Source organism: Rhinatrema bivittatum, chromosome 3, assembly GCF_901001135.1.
Source record: "Rhinatrema bivittatum chromosome 3, aRhiBiv1.1, whole genome shotgun sequence".
NCBI classification, from domain to species: domain Eukaryota; kingdom Metazoa; phylum Chordata; class Amphibia; order Gymnophiona; family Rhinatrematidae; genus Rhinatrema; species Rhinatrema bivittatum.
In genome coordinates, this window is record NC_042617.1 from 88850444 (window position 1) to 88870049 (window position 19606).

Consider the following 19606-nt stretch of genomic DNA (forward strand, 5'->3'; position numbering starts at 1 on the left):
ATTTTGGGCATTTTAGACTTGAACTGCCATTGAGAAAAGTTTCCAATCACTATATATTTAGCATGAATATTTCTATGTAAGAGCCCAGTGCTGCTGAATTCTTTTACAGATGGGAAGGGTGCATGTTTTATATTAAAATGTTAAAATTAAGAAAAATGTGTTAACTCCATAACAGGTTACAAGCCATGCGATCCACAAGTTATTCGGGACCGTGTAGCTCACATGGAGTTTTGTTACCAAGAGCTGTGCCAGCTTGCGGCAGAACGTCGTGCTCGTTTGGAAGAATCCAGACGCCTGTGGAAGTTCTTCTGGGAAATGGCTGAAGAGGAGGGTTGGGTACGAGAGAAAGAGCAGATCCTGTCATCTGATGACTATGGGAAAGACTTGACCAGTGTTATGCGCCTTCTCAGTAAGCATAAGGCATTTGAAGATGAAATGAGTGGGCGCTGTGGACACCTCCAGCAGACAATAAGAGAAGGTGATGACATGATTGCAGAGGATCACTTTGGGTCTGAGAAAATTAGAGAGCGAATTAAGGATATTCAAGAACAGTGGGCTAACCTTGAGCAGTTATCAGCTATTAGGAAGAAGCGCTTAGAAGAAGCCTCCAGTCTCCACCAGTTCCAAGCTGATGCTGATGATATCGATGCCTGGATGTTGGACATCCTTAGGATTGTATCCAGTAGTGATGTAGGCCATGATGAATATTCCACTCAAGCCTTGGTCAAGAAACACAAAGATGTGGCAGAAGAAATTGCAAGCTACAGGACCATCATAGACTCCCTTCATGAGCAAGCCCGAACTCTTCCAAATGAACATGTTGAATCCCCAGATGTGCAGGGCAGATTGTCTGGCATAGAGGAGAGATATAAAGAGGTCACTGAACTTGCACGACTACGGAAACAGGCTCTGCAGGATGCTCTTGCCCTTTACAAGATGTTCAGTGAAGCAGATGCTTGTGAACTGTGGATTGATGAGAAGGAATCATGGTTGAACAATATGCAGATTCCAGAGAAACTTGAAGACTTGGAAGTTGTACAGCACAGGTGAGAGCAATCTTTATCACTTGTTGATACATGATTTTTTCAAAGAAATATTTACATGGTTGCTAGCTGAGTGATTTAAAGCCTAACTTTGCAGCAACTAAACTATTTTAGTATTCTCTTGTGATTTCATTTCAGATTTGAAAGCTTAGAACCAGAGATGAACAATCAGGCCTCACGTGTAGCAGTTGTAAACCAGATTGCTAGACAGCTAATTCACAGTGGGCATCCAAGTGAGAAGGAAATCAAAGCACAGCAAGACAAACTCAACACAAGGTACATTTTTCAGAATGAAGAGTTTGAATATTAAGAAAGATCAATTGTGCTCAAACTGTTCAAAGTATGTTGTGAACCTTCATGGTATAAAAGAATCTTAGTACAATCGAGAGACTGATAGTATTTCAAACTAACCCGTTTCAACTAAATGATTTCTCCTTTTCAGTTTTTATATACTATATGCGAGAGTCATAATTTTCTTCATGTTTTAAATGAAGTTCATGTATTTATACAACTAAATGCAAGAATTAAAAGATCCCAAACTTCAGAGAATAAAATTAAACACCTTAAATAAAAAATAATTTATTACCATTATGGGGGTAACCTTTCACTACAAATCATCGCAGTTTTCAGCTTATCCTGAAAAGGCCATTATCTGAAATGATTTGATCACTCCAGATAAACTGTGTTCTGCCATACCACCATTCTCTGTTCTAACTTCTGTTTCAGCAATTTAAAAAAATGTTTATTTTTAAAAAAAGTGTGATTGCAGGTGTTGGCTGAGAAAATAGTGCATTAGCTGAAAATACAATGATGATTTGTTGTGAATGGTTATCCCCATAATGGCAATTAATTATTTTTATACTTTGAAACACATTTCTAGATTTATTTATTATTTAAGTGATCAAATTACTATCAGTGCCCTGGGTCACAGCCAGAACTGTACCTGAAATAGAGTCTGAAATTATATAGCAGATGATCAAAACAGAACAAAATGCAAGAAATGCTAGGACAAACCAGAAACTATTTAAATGCTGCCTGCACAAAGCAGAAAAAATATTTTGTTATGCCTGTCTGATAAGTAGATATTTTCCATTGATAAATAGGGCTGAATTAGCCATGACAAGTGGGTGACATCTGGCAGCACTGAACAGACCAGTTTCCCCTAGCTGCTAAAGCTTTTAGCTCTACTGAACATGTGTGGGAATTCCCATGCAGGCATTGCCTCGTGAGTTGCCTCAGTACATTTTTATCCGAGTTTTCAGTCTCCTCATTTTCCCTCACTCTGTGTTTTTTATTCAATTTTTCTTCAGATTTTTATTTCACAATTGCCTCGCTACAACAGCACTTTTAAATGCTATTTTTAAAAAGTTAGCTATACTTGGCTGCTCAAGATGCTCAGCAAAAAGAAGGCCACAGCAAGTGGCGTTAAAAACATTATTTGCAGTTCAAAGACCCTCGCACAGAGGTCTTTGAACTCATCTAAATTTTGTGCACACCTGCAGAACCAGCAGCTATCCTGGTTCAGAGTATCCTATAGCAGCTGCAGATGAGAATGTGGGAAATTCCCCATATCTTGTGACCCAACTGCAAGAAAATTAGATCTCAAATAGAATACAGAAATCACCAGGTTTTGCAATAGTCCAAATACCACATTAATCTGTCATTGAATCTGCCCTGAAAAGATCAAAGAAAATAAGGATTTATTCCAATACACCACCAGAGAATGATTCCATTTGGGAAGAGTTTTTTTAGAGCTCCATGCTAACTGCGTGGATTTCCTCTCACTAATTTTACATAGTGCAGTATTTGCATGATTGTATACAAAAGTTAAAACCCTTTCTTTAACCTATTGGGGACAGAATTATTACCTGCAATCACTCCTGGACATAGAAGAGTGCATATGCTGCTATCTCCAGATGGTCCTCAAATCCTTTGTTTCTATATCATGTACCTCAATAGCTGCTGTTGGAGTCTTGTTGAGAGCTAGCAGCAAATGGAACAACATGCATGAAAAGTTGGCAGATAAGCCTTGTTTAGAGGAACAGATATTCAGAGAAAAACTTTGGGAACTGTCACCCAAATAAAAGTGTAACAATCCAGTGCATCTCCAAAGGACCTGAACAACAATCTTCTCTCAGGACAAGCAGGATGGTAGTCCTCACATATGGGTGACATCATCAGGATGGAGCCCAATCACGGAAAACTTCTGTCAAAGTTTCCAGAACTTTGACTGGACCCTACTGGGCATGCCCAGTATGGCACCAACCCTGCAGCCAGCAGGGGTCCCCCTTCAGTCGTCTTTTTTCCGTGCAGCAGTAGCCTCACGGTTTAGGAGCTCTGAAGAGATTCCGGACAGGAATTTTCCTCACGGAGTTAAATAAACTTAAATTGCCCCACAAGGGTCCCTCCTCTAACTTTTCTCAGGCCATGGTGGTCCAGTAAGCTTTTACACATTTTCTGTCGATTACCGTAGAGTTTGGCCCTCGCGGCCTACTGACCGTCGACCGTACCGCGGCTCGATTTTTTGTATGGCCATGGCGTCGGGGTTTTGTCTGTGCCCAGACTGTACTCGCACCATGTCTATCACAGACCCTCATGGAGTTTGTGTACTGTGTTTAGGCTGTGAGCATGATGTCCTGATTTGCACCAAATGTGCCTTCATGACACCAAAAGGTCGCAAAACCAGAATGGAGAAGATGGGACTCCTCTTCCGTGCTCACACCCCGACGCCGTCCATCGCATCGACGTCATCGGAACCGGCACCATCAAAGTCGCACCAGCATCGACCTCCGTCCATTGACCGTCCGCCATCGACGTCTTCACGGCCATTGACTCCCGTTACTCCCCCTCAAGATCGAGGGGATCGTAGGGAGAAACATCGCCATCGGCATCGTAAGTCTCGGACCGTCGAGGGAGCAAAATCATCGACCTTGCCACCGTCCGAGCCACCATCGAAGAAGCCCCGTCCAGAAATGGCATCGACCATTCCTGCGACTGGGACATCGAGGCCACCCTCACCCGATCGGGGTTTGGGAGTCGCAATTCTGCTTGTAAAGGTGGTACCTCCAACTGTGCCTCCGCCTCCCTCTTCCATCACGGAGCCAGGGCTGCTTGCTCCAGGTCTCCAGGAAGAACTGGATCGGCTGGTCCAGGAGGCCATCGACAAGGCGATGCAATGGCTCCAGGTTCCTCCGGCACCGGCACAGACAGTGGAACTGGCCACCGACCCGATGACAGCAGCGCTGGCACCGCTGCTATCCCGGATGGAGGCGCTCATGACCGCCCTTCCACCGGTGATTCCCATGGCTCCGGTGCGCTCCCCATTGACAGCTTCATTGGGAGGAGAAACACCGTTCCACATTCCTCCTTCAGGAATATTGCCTCAGCCACCGATGCCATTTTGTCCCTCGCCACTGATTCATTCATCGGGAGCGATACGCACATCGGCGCCATCGATGCCTTCCAGGCCGTCCACAGTGCCCCCAGCGATTCCTTCGATTTTCTCGGAGCCTCAGCCGGGGCCTTCGGGTATCCAACCCCCTTCTCGTCCTACAGGTCAGTCTGCTGATCCTTATGACACCTGGGGTGATGATACTTCCACAGACACCGATGACTTACCTTCACCTCCCTCTCCTACTGAAGGTAGAAAGCGTTCTCCTCCTCCAGAGGACCTTTCTTTCATTAATTTTGTGAAGGAAATGTCTGAGTTGGTCCCTTTTCAGCTTCAGACAGAGCAGGATGATAGGCACCAGATGATGGAGCTCCTCCAATTCCTGGATGCCCCTAAAGTGATCACTTCTATTCCCGTTCATCAAGTTCTTCTTGACCTCAAAAAGAATTGGGAAAACCCAGGATCCATTGCCCCAGTCCACAGAAAAGCTGACACTACCTATTTAGTACAGTCAGCCCTCTGCTTTCAAAAATCTCAGCTCGACCACCACTCAGTTGTGGTGGAATCTGCTCAAAAAAAGCAAAAAGGACAAAGCCTCACTCATCTACCCCTCCTGTTAAGGAACACAAGTTCCTAGACAATATTGGTCGACGAGTATTCCAAGGGGCCATGCTCATTTCCAGAATTGCTGCTTACCAGCTGTATATGACCCAATACAATAGGGTCATTTTCAAGCAGATACACGACTTCTCTGAAACCCTGCCTGAACAATTAGAACAGCAGCTTCAAATCCTTGTCAACAAGGGGTTTGAAGCAGGAAAGCATGAGATAAGAACAGCGTACAATATCTTCGACACCTCTACTAGAGTGTCTGCAGCTGCCATTTCGGCAAGACGATGGGCCTGGCTCAAATCTTCTGACTTTCGGCCAGAAGTACAAGACAGGCTATCTGACCTACCATGTGTAGGAGACAATCTGTTCGGTGAACAGATCCAGCAAATAGTGGCTGAATTAAAGGACCATCATGAGACCCTTAAACAGCTCTCATCGATACCTTCTGACTTCCCCTCAAGACAGCCCTTTAGGAAGGATTCTAAGAAGTCATTCTTCCGTCCAAGGAAGTACTATCCTCCATCCATTGTCCACATCACCGACTCACTCCGTCTGTCTCTCGCCTGGTGGAAAAATCTCAACAATCTCCTCCAGGGTCTGCCCTTTCAAGTGCCAGATCCACAACTCATTCTCACCACTGACGCTTCCAACCTCGGGTGGAGAGCTCATGTGGACAATCTACAGACACAAGGGTCTTGGTCTCCAGAGGAAGCCAAACATCAAATAAACTTCCTAGAACTTCGAGCAATGCGATATGCTCTCAGGGCTTTTCAGGAACGCCTGTCAAATCACGTCATCCTGATTCAGATGGACAACTAGGTGGCCATGTGGTACATCAACAAGCAGGGAGGCACAGGCTCCTTCCTTCTGTGTCAGGAAGCTGCGCAGATTTGGTCGGAAGCACTCTCCCACTCGATGTACCTCAGGGCCACCTACTTGCCGGGAGTGGACAATGTCTTGGCAGACAAACTGAGTCGTGTCTTCCAACCACACGAGTGGTCTCTCAACCCCTCGGTAGCGACTTCAATCTTTCGCCAATGGGGATATCCCCAGACAGACCTCTTTGCGTCCCCTCAGAACCACAAAGTGAGCAACTACTGCTCCCTCATTCGGAGTGAGCGCTCTCAGCCCAGAGATGCATTCTCCCTCTCGTGGGCAACCGGTCTGCTCTATGCATTCCCTCCACTTACTCTTCTTTCGAAGCCTCTCGTGAAGTTACGTCAGGACAAGGGAACCATGATCCTGATAGCACCTCATTGGCCACACCAAGTGTGTTTTCCTATACTCCAGGATCTCTCCATTGCAGACACATTCCCTTGGGAATGGACCCGCATCTGATCACTCAAAACGACGGATGCCTACGCCATCCCAATCTTCGGGCCTTGTCCTTGACGGCATGGATGTTGAAAGGTTAATCCTTCAACCACTTAACCTTTCAGATTCGGTTTCTTGTGTCTTATTGCTTCGCGAAAGCCTTCCACAAGAAAATCTTATTCCTATAAATGGAAAAGGTACACATCATGGTGCACCTCTCAGTCCCTTGATCCCTTTTCCTGTCCAATCCCAAGGTTTTTGGACTATCTCTGGCATTTTTCAGAGTCAGGTTTAAAGACATCTTCAATCAGAATGCATGTCAGTGCGGTAGCCGCCTTCCATAAAGGTGTCGGGGATGTTCCTATATCAGTACAACACCTCGTAAAACGCTTTTTAAAGGGCTTGCTCCATGTCAAGCCACCTTTACGTCCTCCGGCCCCTTCTTGGAACCTTAATCTGGTTCTTGGTCGGCTCATGAAACCACCATTCGAGCCTCTTCACTCCTGTGACCTAAAATATCTCACATGGAAAGTGATTTTCCTTTTGGCTATCACTTCAGCTCGCAGGGTTAGTGAGTTACAGGCCCTAGTTACCTAGTGGCCATTGAATCACAATTCTATCAACAAACTAAAGGTACGGCGATGGGTGCCACAATGGCCCCAAGCCTAGCCTGCCTGTACATTGCTCAGTTTGAAGAGAAGTTTATTTATTCATCTCCATGGGCACAGTTTTTCTTAACTTGGCTGAGGTACATTGACAATATTTTTTTAGTTTGGTCAGGAACAGACATACAATTTTTTGTTTTTTTAGACTGGCTTAACAGTTGTAACAGTAACCTCCAGTTTAATTTTGATATACAGGCTCATACCATTCCGTTTTTGGTCATTTTGATTTCTGTTTCAAAGAATGGTTTTGAGACTACCATTTTTCGAAAACAGACTGATAAGAATACACTTTTACAGTATAAAAGCTGTCATCCACGTTTCCTTAAACAGAACATTCCTACGGGACAATTCTTAAGGTTTTGTCGTCTGTTCTTCAAAAGAGGAATATATGCTCCAAGCTAAGCAGATGCTGACGCGGTTCACTCAGCGGGGATACCCGCACAGAATTTTGAAACGAGCATACAAATGGGCTCTCTATGTAAATAGAGATCTTCTATTTTTACCGAAGATTTCATCTGAAGACAATTCCATTAATTGTATTTTACCATTCTCAGTACAGAGTAAAAATATCTCAGATCTTATACGCAAACACTGGTTAGCACTATCGTTAGATCGCTTTTTTCAAGCTACCCTCCGATTTACATATCGAAGGGGAAAAAATCTGAAGGATATGTTGGTCCATACAGTACAGAATCCCGTGACTTCTGAGAATGTCAGTGGCCATAAACCGTGTGGTCACTGCACAGTATGTCCTCTGACGATGACCATATCTGAGTTTATTCATCCTGTCACATCCAAGGTTTTCTTCCTCCGAGGTACATCTGATTGTACAACCACTGGGGTTGTATATATAATTTATTGCCCATGTCAGAAATTGTATGTGGGAAAGACGAAACGAATGATAAAAACTTGTGTAATAGAACATAGATCTAACATAAAGAACAGGAGGGAGAATGAGCCATTGGTTGAACATTGGTTACAACAACAACATCAAATTACAGATTTAAAATTCTTTGTTCTGGATGTAGTCCGTCCCCCATCACGGGGCGGAAACTTTTCTGAACTACTTATCCAAAGGGAACAAAGATGGATTTATCTCCTCGACACAGTGACCCCTGGTGGCCTGAATAGCGAATTAGAGTGGAGTTTTTTCACCTAATACCTACCGTGATCTGATTGGCTTTCCATCTCTGCATCTTGATTGGCTGTTGACATTCGCGCCAAAATGTGGTTTGGCGTTTAAAAGGCCAGCCCGGTGATATTGTATTTGCACTCCCTGTTAACCGGTTGCCGAAATTATTGAAGGTATGTTTAAATTTTGAATATTAGTTTATACACTTTTACGGTCTGTACCCTCTGTGTTTTAGGATCCATGCTAAATATTTAAATTTAATTTTCAGATTGTGTGATTTCATGGTGTTGTCCCTCCCGATGCAGCCAGTGGGCGAAACACGGGGTCTGTGTCGGGGGACCCCTACTTGTGCTTGGAATTATACGTAAAAAACTGACAGTGGAGTTGCCATATGAACTGTTATAATATTAATAAATTTTGGATCTGATAAGTCCTTCTGCACTTGTTGTGTTTTGGATTGTGGATTAAGAGTGCAGATCCAGCCCGTGTGGTGTTTGGGTAATTGAAGTCTCCCATTATTACTGCACTACCAATTTGGTTAGCTTCCCTAATTTCTCTTAGCATTTCACTGTCCATCTCATCATCTTGACCAGGTGGACGGTAGTATACCCCTATCACTGTAGTCTTCCCTGACACAAGGAATTTCTACCCATAAAGATTCAATTTTGTATGTATTTATTTATTTATTTATTTAACGCTTTTTATATACCGGCATTCGTGGGACACATCATGTCGGTTCACAAGTAACTGAGAGAGGAAATTACAATGAACGAGTATTTAGTCTCATGCAGGATGTTTATCCTGTTGGACTCTATGCCATCCCGGACATAAAGTGCCACACCTCCTCCCGAGTGCTCCTCTCTGTCATTGCGATATAATTTGTACCCTGGTATAGCACTCTCCCATTGGTTATCCTCTTTCCACCATGTCTCTGAGATGCCAATTAAGTCTATGTCATCATTTACTGCTATACATTCTAATTCTCCCATCTTACTTCTTAGACTTCTGGCATTAGCATACAAACATTTCAAAGTTTGTTTTTTGTTTGTATTTTCGTTCTGCTTTTTAATTGATAGGGATAAGTTAGAATTTTTTTAGCTCAGGGGAGTTTTTAGTTACAGGCACTTGGACTACTTTTCTAATTATTGGAACCTCACTGTCGGGATGCCCTAATTCTAATGCATCATTAGTATCCTTTAAAGATACCTCTAAATGCTTTTCCTCTGGCAAACTGGCAACTAAGTCATGTTCTGTGTGAATAAGTAGGGAGCCACAAGATCCTGGACTTTATTCCAGGAAGCGATAAAAATATGGGAATGGGCAAGTAAGCATCATGCTGTCCTGCAAGCCACTTATCGTCCAGGGATCTCCAACATGTTGGCAAATCATCTCAGCAGAGTTTTCCATCCTCACAAGTGGTCTATATATCAATCAACAGCCAAAAAACTATTCGGATTATGGTCTTCCAGCGGTCAAGCTATTTGTAACAGAAAATAAAACTGGAGAAGTCTTTTGCTCCTTTTTACTTGGCAAACTCAGATCAGCTCAAGATGCTTTCCAGTGGACCCTGAGTATAGACCTCATGTACGCTTTTCCACAGATTCCACTGATAGTGCAGAAAGTGTTGAAAGATTGAGCTCAGGTGAATGCTCCTTGTTTCAGCGTGGATCAGACAGATTTGGTTTGCATAACTTACACAACTGTCCAGCAATCTTCCATTTCATCTGGGATGAGACCCATCCTTGATAACTCAAGAAGGAAGTCTGTCCATCCAAACCTTTCATCCCTTAGCCTCACAACTTGGATGTTAAACACTCGATAATCGCAGATCTACATCTATCCAAAGAGATTAAGGACGTAATAGTGTCTGTCAAAAGGTCATCAACTAGAAGAGCCTATGGCTTTAAGTGGAAAAGTAGTGTCAGCATAATGCCTTGGACCCATTCTCTTATGGTCCCAAACATTTACTAACCTGCTCGCTCTCTTTCTGATTCAGGCCTGGTCATATTATCAATAAGAGTGTATCTAGTGACATAGTGGCTTACCATATTCAAGTTGACAGTAAACCTATATCAACTTTTCCTTTGGTATCTCAAATTATGAAAGGTATATGACATATTAAATCTCTGGTGCAGAAGCCACCTATGAATATGATTTTAATTTTGTCCCCTCTCAATTAATGAAGCCACCCTTTGAACTGTTAGACTTTGCTTCTCTTAAGTTTCTTACATGGAAAGTAGATTTTCTCGGAAGTTGGCGAACTTCAGACATTAGTTCATTATCCACTTTTTATGCACATTTTCCACAAACGAGGGGTGCTTTGTACCCACCTGAAGTTTCTGCCAAAATTGTATCAGATTTCCATATTAATCAGTCCATCGTATTGCCAACTCTCTTCTGAGACTATATGTACATGAAGGTGAAAAAGCCTTTCATACCCTAGACTACAAAAGAGCTTTGGCCTATTACAAGAGAAGAACTCTACTACTTCATAAGGCTTTGCAGCTTTTCATATGTTACAATCCTAACAGACTGAGCAGAGCATTTACTAAGATACATTGTTTAATTGGATAGCAGACTACATACAACATTGCTATGCATCAGCAGGCTTAAAAATTGTTCATCAAGTTAGAATTATGGCCTCATCCTTTGCTCACTTATAAGCAGTACCTCTCAGATATTTGCAAGGCTGCAATTTGGTCGTCAGTGCACACCTTTGTCCTATCTGTCTGGGCAATCTCAAGGAATTACAGTAAATTTAGACAAGCAGTTTTGCGAAGCCTGAAACTCAGTAGTATACTCTTCATGGTGGGACACGGTTACTTATTCATTAAACAGTCTGCTGCAACTCTGAGCTTGGGACTCTGTATATAACATGGCTAATTCAGCCCTACTTATCATGGGGGAAAAGCAAGTTTGCTTATCATAAATGGTGTTTTTCGTAGATAGCAGTATGAATTAGCCATGCTTAATATTCACCTGCCTCCCTGGAGGGTTGACTACCTAACTAGATTCAGCTTTGAAATCAACTGAAGAAGCTCATGAAGCAATGCCTGGGCTGGAATTCACGCATATGGTCAGTAGAGCTAAAAGCTCTACTAGCTAAAAGAGAAGTCCATTCAGTACTGCCAAATAACAAAACCCATATGTCATGGCTGATTCATCCTGCTATCTGTGGAAAACAGTTTGTTTTACACCAAACAGACTTTAAAGTCCTCATTAGTTCATGTGAAATGTGAATGCAGATCTTTATTTTGGAGTTTACCTTTGATTGTATTTCCTCTGTTTTCAGGTGGAGTCAGTTTAGAGAACTGGTGGATAGAAGGAAGGATGCACTTAGCTCTGCCCTGAGTATCCAGAACTACCATCTCGAATGTAATGAGACCAAGTCATGGATTAGAGAGAAGACTAAAGTCATTGAATCTACACAAGAATTGGGAAATGACCTTGCTGGAGTCATGGCTCTTCAGAGGAAGCTGACGGGCATGGAACGAGACTTAGCAGCCATTGAAGCTAAACTAACTGATCTAGAGAAAGAGGCAGAAAAGCTAGAAGCTGAACATCCTGACCAAGCTCAGGCCATTCTGTCACGGCTTTCTGAAATCAATGATGTATGGGAAGAAATGAAAACCACTCTAAAGAACCGTGAAGAGTCTCTTGGGGAGGCCAGCAAACTGCAGCAATTTCTGCGTGATCTGGATGACTTTCAATCCTGGCTATCCAGAACCCAGACTGCAATTGCTTCAGAAGATATGCCAAACACCTTGGCTGAGGCTGAAAAGTTGCTCACTCAGCATGAAAATATCAAGAATGAAATTGATAACTATGAAGATGATTACCAGAAGATGAGGGATATGGGAGAGATGGTAACCCAGGGGCAAACCGATGCACAGTATATGTTCCTACGACAGCGTCTGCAAGCCTTGGACACTGGATGGAATGAGCTTCACAAGATGTGGGAGAACAGACAGAACCTCCTTTCTCAATCCCATGCCTACCAGTTGTTCCTCAGAGACACTAAGCAAGCAGAAGCATTTCTTAATAATCAGGTCAGTTAAAAGTTTAGTCTCTAAAATGATTATATAAATTGTACATCTTCATTCAACAAATCCTTTTGGAACCAGAAAATCTATTTTTATGATTCCCTACTTCAGTGTCCCTGGAAAAAAGAATTTTTGATATAAGCAGTCTTACAGCCTTCCAAGTTTCTTTTACAGCCTACTACTTGCGGCTTGTGATCTCATTTGCTAGTATAAAATTGTCCATTTTAATTTTAGTTACTCGTCTTTCCAAACCCATGCTAATGGCAAGTTGCAAATTCAGGTACAGAAGATAGCTCCCTGCTCCAGAAGGGTCTTACTGTCCAAGTTAGTATCTGAGGCAGTGGTAGGAGAAGTTTCCTAAGGCCACAAGGAGCATCCATGTGAGAAGCAGAATTTGAACCCTGGCTTCCGTGGTTCTCAGGCCACTGCTCTAACCACTATGCCAATCCTCTGACTTTTAAAATAGCAGGCTAACTTTATATGTTCAGGAGAGCTTTATAAAAAATCCAGCTGCCTTTTTTGCAAATAAAGGCATCTTCTCAAATGTGTTTTGAAGATTTGGCCTACTTTGATCACTGGATATTTTTTTTTTCTCTCAACTTGTCAGTGTAGCCCCTCAGAGCATTGCTCTTCATTATCTTGAAAAATTGGATCAGGTCTTGCATTCTGGCCTACATTAATGCTAGATGTAGAGACACTAACTTCTAAGCCTCGAACATGCTGTATGATTTTCCTGGATTCTTCTGGAGAGAAGCAGGAAATAGAAATGTGGGGCCCAAAATTCAAAGCTACCCATTGAAGTAACTTACCAAGATATGACTTATCCGGTTAAGTTACAAGGGATATTCAGTGGCATGGCTATGCTGCTGAATATTTGCAAACAAGCCACTGTTTAGCTGGATTAAGTTATATCTGGGTAAGTTAAACCTGCTCATTGGCAGGTATAACTTAATCGCATAACTTATCCAGCTAAGGCTAAATATTGCTACTTAGCCAAATTAGTTATGCCGCCCAGATCTGCCCACTGTCAAGCCAGCTAAGAGATAGCCGGATAAATAAGTTACTTAACCGGCTATCTAGTGGGTCGCTGATATTCAGCGGTCCACTAGATAGCCGGATAAGTCCTACTTGTATAGGTATCGAGCACTCAACGCACTTTCAATATCTGACCCATGATGCAGGAAGCAGGGGCCTGCCTATTGCTGATTTTGATAGTCACTCTGCATCAGCATTCTTAAAGTTGTAATATCTTTTTTCCTAGCATATAGCCAGAAGGACTCAGGACCAATGGGTTATATGTTCCCCCGCCAGCAGATGGAGATGAAGTCAGGTTTCAAAGCTGACGTCACCCTAGATACACCCCCGCAGTAACCTCAGCCCTTCAGTATCTCTTCATCTCCTAGCAGATTTGGACATTCTTTCCCTATCAGGATCGCTGTACCCTTTAGAAGAAGAAATTTTACTTTTAAATTGTAAAAAGATTGAGCCCTGCTCTCCTGCGGTGATACCTAAAGGTCCTTCTCCCAGTTGAGAATTCCTGCGGTGATTTCTGAGATCCCTTAGAGGTGTGCCTTAGTCCGGTAGCCAGTTCTCGGTTTGGACTTTGCTGAAGTAGCTGAAAGGCAGCAGCTGCAGGAAGCCGAGCGAGGTGGTGATGGGCTCCCTCCCACAGCTGAAGACCGTCTCTGTACTCAGCTGGTAAGTGCTGAGCCCAGGTAAGTTAAAAAAAAAAAAAAGATTCCTTTTAATTCAGAGATGTTAGAGGGGTTTCGGTAAGACTTCCTCCGGTCTCCTTACTTGGCGTACCATATCAAAAAGTTCCCATTGAGGTAAAGGGAAGTGGGCTTCCGAGCGGGTTGAGCGACCCCCTGGTAGGCTAGCCCTGCTTTAGGCACACCGTGTGGTAGGCTGTGGTGATGCCATCTTGCGCATGTTTTTGTGCGTCTTCTATTGCCCACTATAGAGCGTCTGTACGCGTGGTGCGTGCCGGCTATGCGCACATGATGTGCGCATAATGTCGCACACAACATAGCGCGCATCCGTATGCATACATCCCTCTAGGTGCAGAATTTAGGTAAAGCCAAGCGCATGGGCTGCATGCATGCTTCACCTCTGCCTGTGTAGGTGCCTGAAATCTGTGCACACAATTTCAAGCGCGAGCCGGCTGAACAGACAGTTACCGTCCCTAATGGCTCCGGCAGCAAAGAAACATAAGCGCCATTCTCTCTGTGCTGCCTGTCATATTATAGGGCTACACAGTCTGACCTTGTTTCTTACTTATGTCACCACCGTGAGGAGGCCCATGGGGAGAATTGGCCTCCCCAGACTTTACTAAGCCTGGATCCTCCCACTCTGAGGATGGGTCAGCCACAACCTTAACCGGAAGTACCCCTGAGCTGAGTAGTACCGGGCCTGAGTCTTCCATGAGATAGGGAAATCCAGCGGCACCTACCCCAGTACATCCTGGGCTAGGCATGGACCCAGCAGCCTTCTCTTGGGTGGAAGTTTTTCAAGGCCTTCAAGCTTTCATACAGGCGCAGTCTGCTTCACTTGCCCCTGTCTAGACGGAACCCCTGCTGATAGGGCAGGGAGGCCCTATCGGCAGGCCTCAAGATATGCCTAGTTCTCACCAAGTGTATCCCTGGCAGGGACCTAGACAGCACGGATGAAGAAGGGTATCCAGATACATTGGAAGATGGGAATTCCCACCAGGATTGGAGCCATATCGGACCATGTTATGTTTTTTCCATAGAGACAAATTGCTGGCCCTGGTTTCCGACCCTGGAGACACTGGGAGTTCCTGGGGTAGACTCTATGATGGAAACAAAGAAGAATCCCATTCTGGTGTCTCTACAGAGAGCCTCTTGCCATTTCCCGGTTCTGGAAGCCATCCAGGAATTAATTGGCCTGGAATAGGATGCCCCTGAAGCGAGTTTTAAAGGTGGTCGAGCATTAGAAGCTCTATAGACAATGGATCCGGCGGCAAGAGAACGCCTGTATTTCCCTACAGTGGATGCACTGGTCTGTGCTGTTTCAAAGTGAATAACTATCCCAGTGGAAGGAAGTGCGGCCTTAAAGGATGCACATGATAGGCGGATGGAGTCCATCCTTAAGCAAGCCTTTGACGCGACAGCAATGACTTTACAGATTGCTTCCTGTTGTGCCATGGCGGCTCGCTCGTGCCTGCTTCTCTCTAGAGAGGTGGATGACTCAGAGAAGCTATGGAGCCCACTGCTGCCTTTTTAGCTGATGCGGGCTCTTACTTAGTCTGTATCTCGGCCATAGGTTGTGGCCAGAAGACAACTATGGCTGCGAAAATGGTCAGCAAACGTGACCTCAAAGGCAAACCTCACAAAGATGCCCTTTAAGAAATCACTCCTCTTTGGAAGCAAATTGGAAAAGTTGGCCAGTAAGTGGGGTGAATCTCCAGTGCCCCAATTACCGGAAGATAAAAGAAAGCAGTTACAGTGCCCCTCTGCTATGAGGGGGTCAATCCAGGAGCTCCCAACGCTTTCGGCCCTACAGAAACTTGACACTTGAGGTCTCTGGCCTCGGGGAGGTCTCAATCCTTTCGGAGTTGAAAGCCCAAGAGAGGGGCAGGTTTGGGTTCAGGTTCGGCCCAAACTTCCCAATGAAGTTTTGCCAACTCACCCACGGAACAAGGAGATAGCATAGTCTGCCCCCTACCTATCCAGCCTGAGCAGTCAGATTGGTGTGTCTACAGTTCAGCCACATACTCCAGGGTCAGGCGGTTCGCGTAATAGGACAACGCAACAACGGTAAGAAGATAACAAATGCCATACTGGTCAGACCAAGGGTCCATCAAGCCCAGTATCCTGTCTCCAGCAGTGGCCAATCCAAGTCACATGTACCTGGCAAGTACCCAAACATTGGATAGATCACAGGCTACTCTTGCTTATCAATTACCATAATTGCAGTTTATGGATTTATCCTCTAGGAACTTATCTAAACCTTTTTTAAACCCAGTAACATTAACTGCTGAAACCACATCCCCTGGCAATGAATTCCAGAGTTTAACTAAGTGCTGAGTGAAAAAGAATTTTCTTCGATTTGTTTTAAATGAGCTACTTGCTAACTTCATGGAGTGCCCCCTGGTCCTTCTATTATCTGAGAGAGAAAAATAACAGATTTACATTCACTTGTTTAAGTCCTTTCATGATTTTTAGACTTCTGTCATATCCCTCCTTAGTCGTCTCTTCTCCAAACTGAACAGCCCTAACTTCTTTACCCTTTCCTCAAAGGGCAGCCCTTCCATGCCCCACATCATTTTGGTTGCCCTTCTCTGCACTTTCTCCATCAACTGCCAGAGGGGAGCCCAGAGCCAGCAAGTGTCACTGGAGATAGATCTCCTTATGGAATGGGCGGGATTACTTCGACAGGTGATCTCTGCCTCCCACATTGCAGGAAAAGACAATGTCAGAGCAGACTTTCTAAGCAGGGAGAGTCTGGATCCAGGCGAATAGGTGTCATTGCCCAAAGCCTTTCAGCTGGTGATAGATTGCTGGGGCCTCCCGTCCATCAGCCTGCTGGCTGCATCTCACAATGCGAAGGTTCCCCGATTTTTTTCAGTCGCAGATTAGATCAGTGGTCCCTGGGGATCGATGCCCTAGTTCAGACCTGGGCAGAAGAGGACTTACTATATGCATTCCCTCCGTGGCCCAGCAGGGCAGGGTCATTCACACTACAGGGGATTAGTCCTACTAATGCTTTCTCGGTTGCAGGTCCATCTATTTGGAATTCCTTACCCCATATTACTATACTATATACTATATTATATACTAGCTCTAGACCAGGCTCGGACATTTCACAATGTATTTAATTTAATACACTCTTAAGGCTTCTCTTTTCCAGCTGAACCAGCTTCCAAGTTCAAGGTCCTTGTTATTATGTAACTTTTGCTTCTCTGCTTTTGTCTCCGCTAATTATAAAAAAGTTGTTCCTTATGTTACGTTATGTTATACTGTTCTACCCCTGTTCGATGTAAACCGACCTGATATGGTATTCAACCTTGAAGGTCGGTATAGAAAAATGTTAAATAAATAAATATTCTCTTCGTCAAATTTCAAACTCGCAACAATTCAAGAAATCGTTAAAAACTTACCTATTTCAATTATCTTTTGAGACTTTTGCATCAGAACACACTTAATCACCCTCGACTATCATCCTCCCCCATTCTCCAGCTACTTCTTTTAACAATATTTGTGGTTTGGTATTCTGAATACTAAGACTGGATATTAATTTTAGTTTTTATTAGTTTTGTCCTTCAATTGTTTTTATCTAGTTTTTATACTATACTGCTCTGAATTTTTTGTATTTTATTATGTATGTACTGTTTGTAAACCGTTTTGATTAATTTTTATATTGTAAAAGCGGTATATAAACATTTTTAATAAATAAATAGGACACCCCCCCCCCCCCCCCCCCCCCGGTGCCTCCCACGCACAGGGACCTGCTCCAGCAAGGTCCGGTCCTTCATGAGGATCCAACTCTATTCTGTCTTATGGTTTGGCCCTTGAGAGGCTCGCCTGATGAAGCGTGGATATTCTGTGGCAGTAATTACCACCTTGCTCCACGCGCAGAAGTTCTCTACGTCCTTAGCGTATGTGCGGGTCTGGAGAGTATTTGAGACCCGGTGCAAGGAGCGCGGTGTTGTCCCATGGACAATCAAAATCCCACTGGTTCTGGAATTTTTACAGGACGGCTTGAATAAAGGGCTGTCTCTTAACTCCTTGAAGGTCCAGGTAGCGGCTCTCTCCTGTGTCAGGGGTGAGGTGAACAGAATCTGCCTGTTGGCACATCCAGACATGGCCCATTTTCTGAAAGGGGTAAACACCTCCAGCCACCATTATGGTGGCTGGTTCCCTTATGGAATCTTAATCTAGTATCTGAGTTTTTGGCAGAGCCCTCCTTTTGGCCACTGCACAATCTTTCCTTATGCTTGTTAACCATGAAAACGGTGTTCCTGGTAGCGATATGCTCAGCTCATCGCATCTCTGATCTACAGGCATTGTTATGTCTGCAACCGTTCCTCCGGATGACTCTAGGAGCATTACAACTTTGTACCATTCTATCCTTCTTGCCCAAGGTAGTCTCGGAGTTTCATTTGAATCAGTCCATTTCGTTGCCATCCCTAGATAGGCACAAGCACACAGAAGAATACTGCCTCCTCCATCATTTAAATGTCAGTAGGCTTTTGGTGTGGAATCTGAAAGTTTCAGAACCGGTGCGCAAGACAGACCATTTGTTTGTTCTTCACAGTGGAAGGAGACAGGGCGAATCAGCTTTCCGGGCTACCATATCTTGCTGGATCAAGGAGGGAGACACAGGAGCCTTTGTAGAGGCAGAAAAACTATTACCTTTCCAGGTTAAAGCTCATTCCACTAGAACTCAGGCAGTATCCTGGACGGAAGCTAACTGCTGTCTCCTGTTTACATCTGCCAAGCAGTGGCGGCGTCCTCCTTACACACCACCTCCAGGTTCTATCGCCTGGACGTTCAAGCCCAAGAAGACGCAGCCTTTGCAAGGGTAGTGCTAACTGGACCGCGGGCAGCCTCCCGCCCCAATTGAAAGTAGCTTTTGTACATCCCATTGATCCTGAGTCCATCTGGCTAAATGCTAGGAAATGGAGAAATTACTTGATTGATAATTTTGTTTTTCTTAGTGTAGACAGATGGGCTCAGCTGCCCAAGAATGATGCCATTGAATCATCTGTGAAATGAATATAGATTCCAAGAGGTTACGGGGTAAGCCATTGCCCAATCCCTAGATCAGGGCATCTATAATCTTGCTAGAAATCAGTGTGCGTTTGAGTACAGTTTCGGTTATCTGTTTTTAATCTACGCTAAGGAAAATGAAATTATCAGATCAATAAATTCTTGAATTGAGAAATTATCACTTGATGAGTACACAATAAACATTTTAAACATTAAATACGTTTTTAACAAGCTGTCAGCTATAGTTTTTGTAAAATGCCCCTTTTCCTAGCATATAGACAGATGGACTCAGTGGGTTTATGCTCCCCTGCCAGCCGATAGAGATGGAGCAAGCTGATGTCACAGTACATATAACCCTGCATAGACCCCAGCCTACCAATATTCTCCGTCTCCAGCAGATGGTGGATGTGCATCTCCCTATGGGGATTGCTTTGAGCTTTTTGAAAGGAGAAATTTGAAATTCTAAATTCAGGACAAGAAAGCCCTGCTCTCTCGCGGTAATATCTTAAGGTCCCTCCCCCAGTTGAGAATTCCTGAGGCGATTTCCTTGGTTGCTCAGAGGTGTGCATTGGTCTGGTAGCTGGGTTTCCCAGTGTGGACTTAGCTGCTAGTTTAGCTGAAAGGCAGCGGGTGCATGGCAGTGACAGCAGATGCCCTCTCCCCCCTGCAGCT

General features: G+C 44.1%; 1 protein-coding gene across 3 annotated transcripts in view; it reads left to right on the forward strand.

Annotated features, from left to right (window-relative positions):
* Positions 1-19606, forward strand: part of SPTBN1 (spectrin beta, non-erythrocytic 1) — a 724701-nt gene that overhangs the window by 451238 nt on the left and 253857 nt on the right. For all 3 annotated transcript variants that reach the window (XM_029593444.1, XM_029593446.1, XM_029593445.1), the window contains 3 exons: positions 176-1046; positions 1182-1319; positions 11450-12206. In XM_029593444.1, coding sequence (XP_029449304.1) covers positions 176-1046; positions 1182-1319; positions 11450-12206 — 1766 coding nt within the window. The remainder of the gene's footprint in view (positions 1-175; positions 1047-1181; positions 1320-11449; positions 12207-19606) is intronic.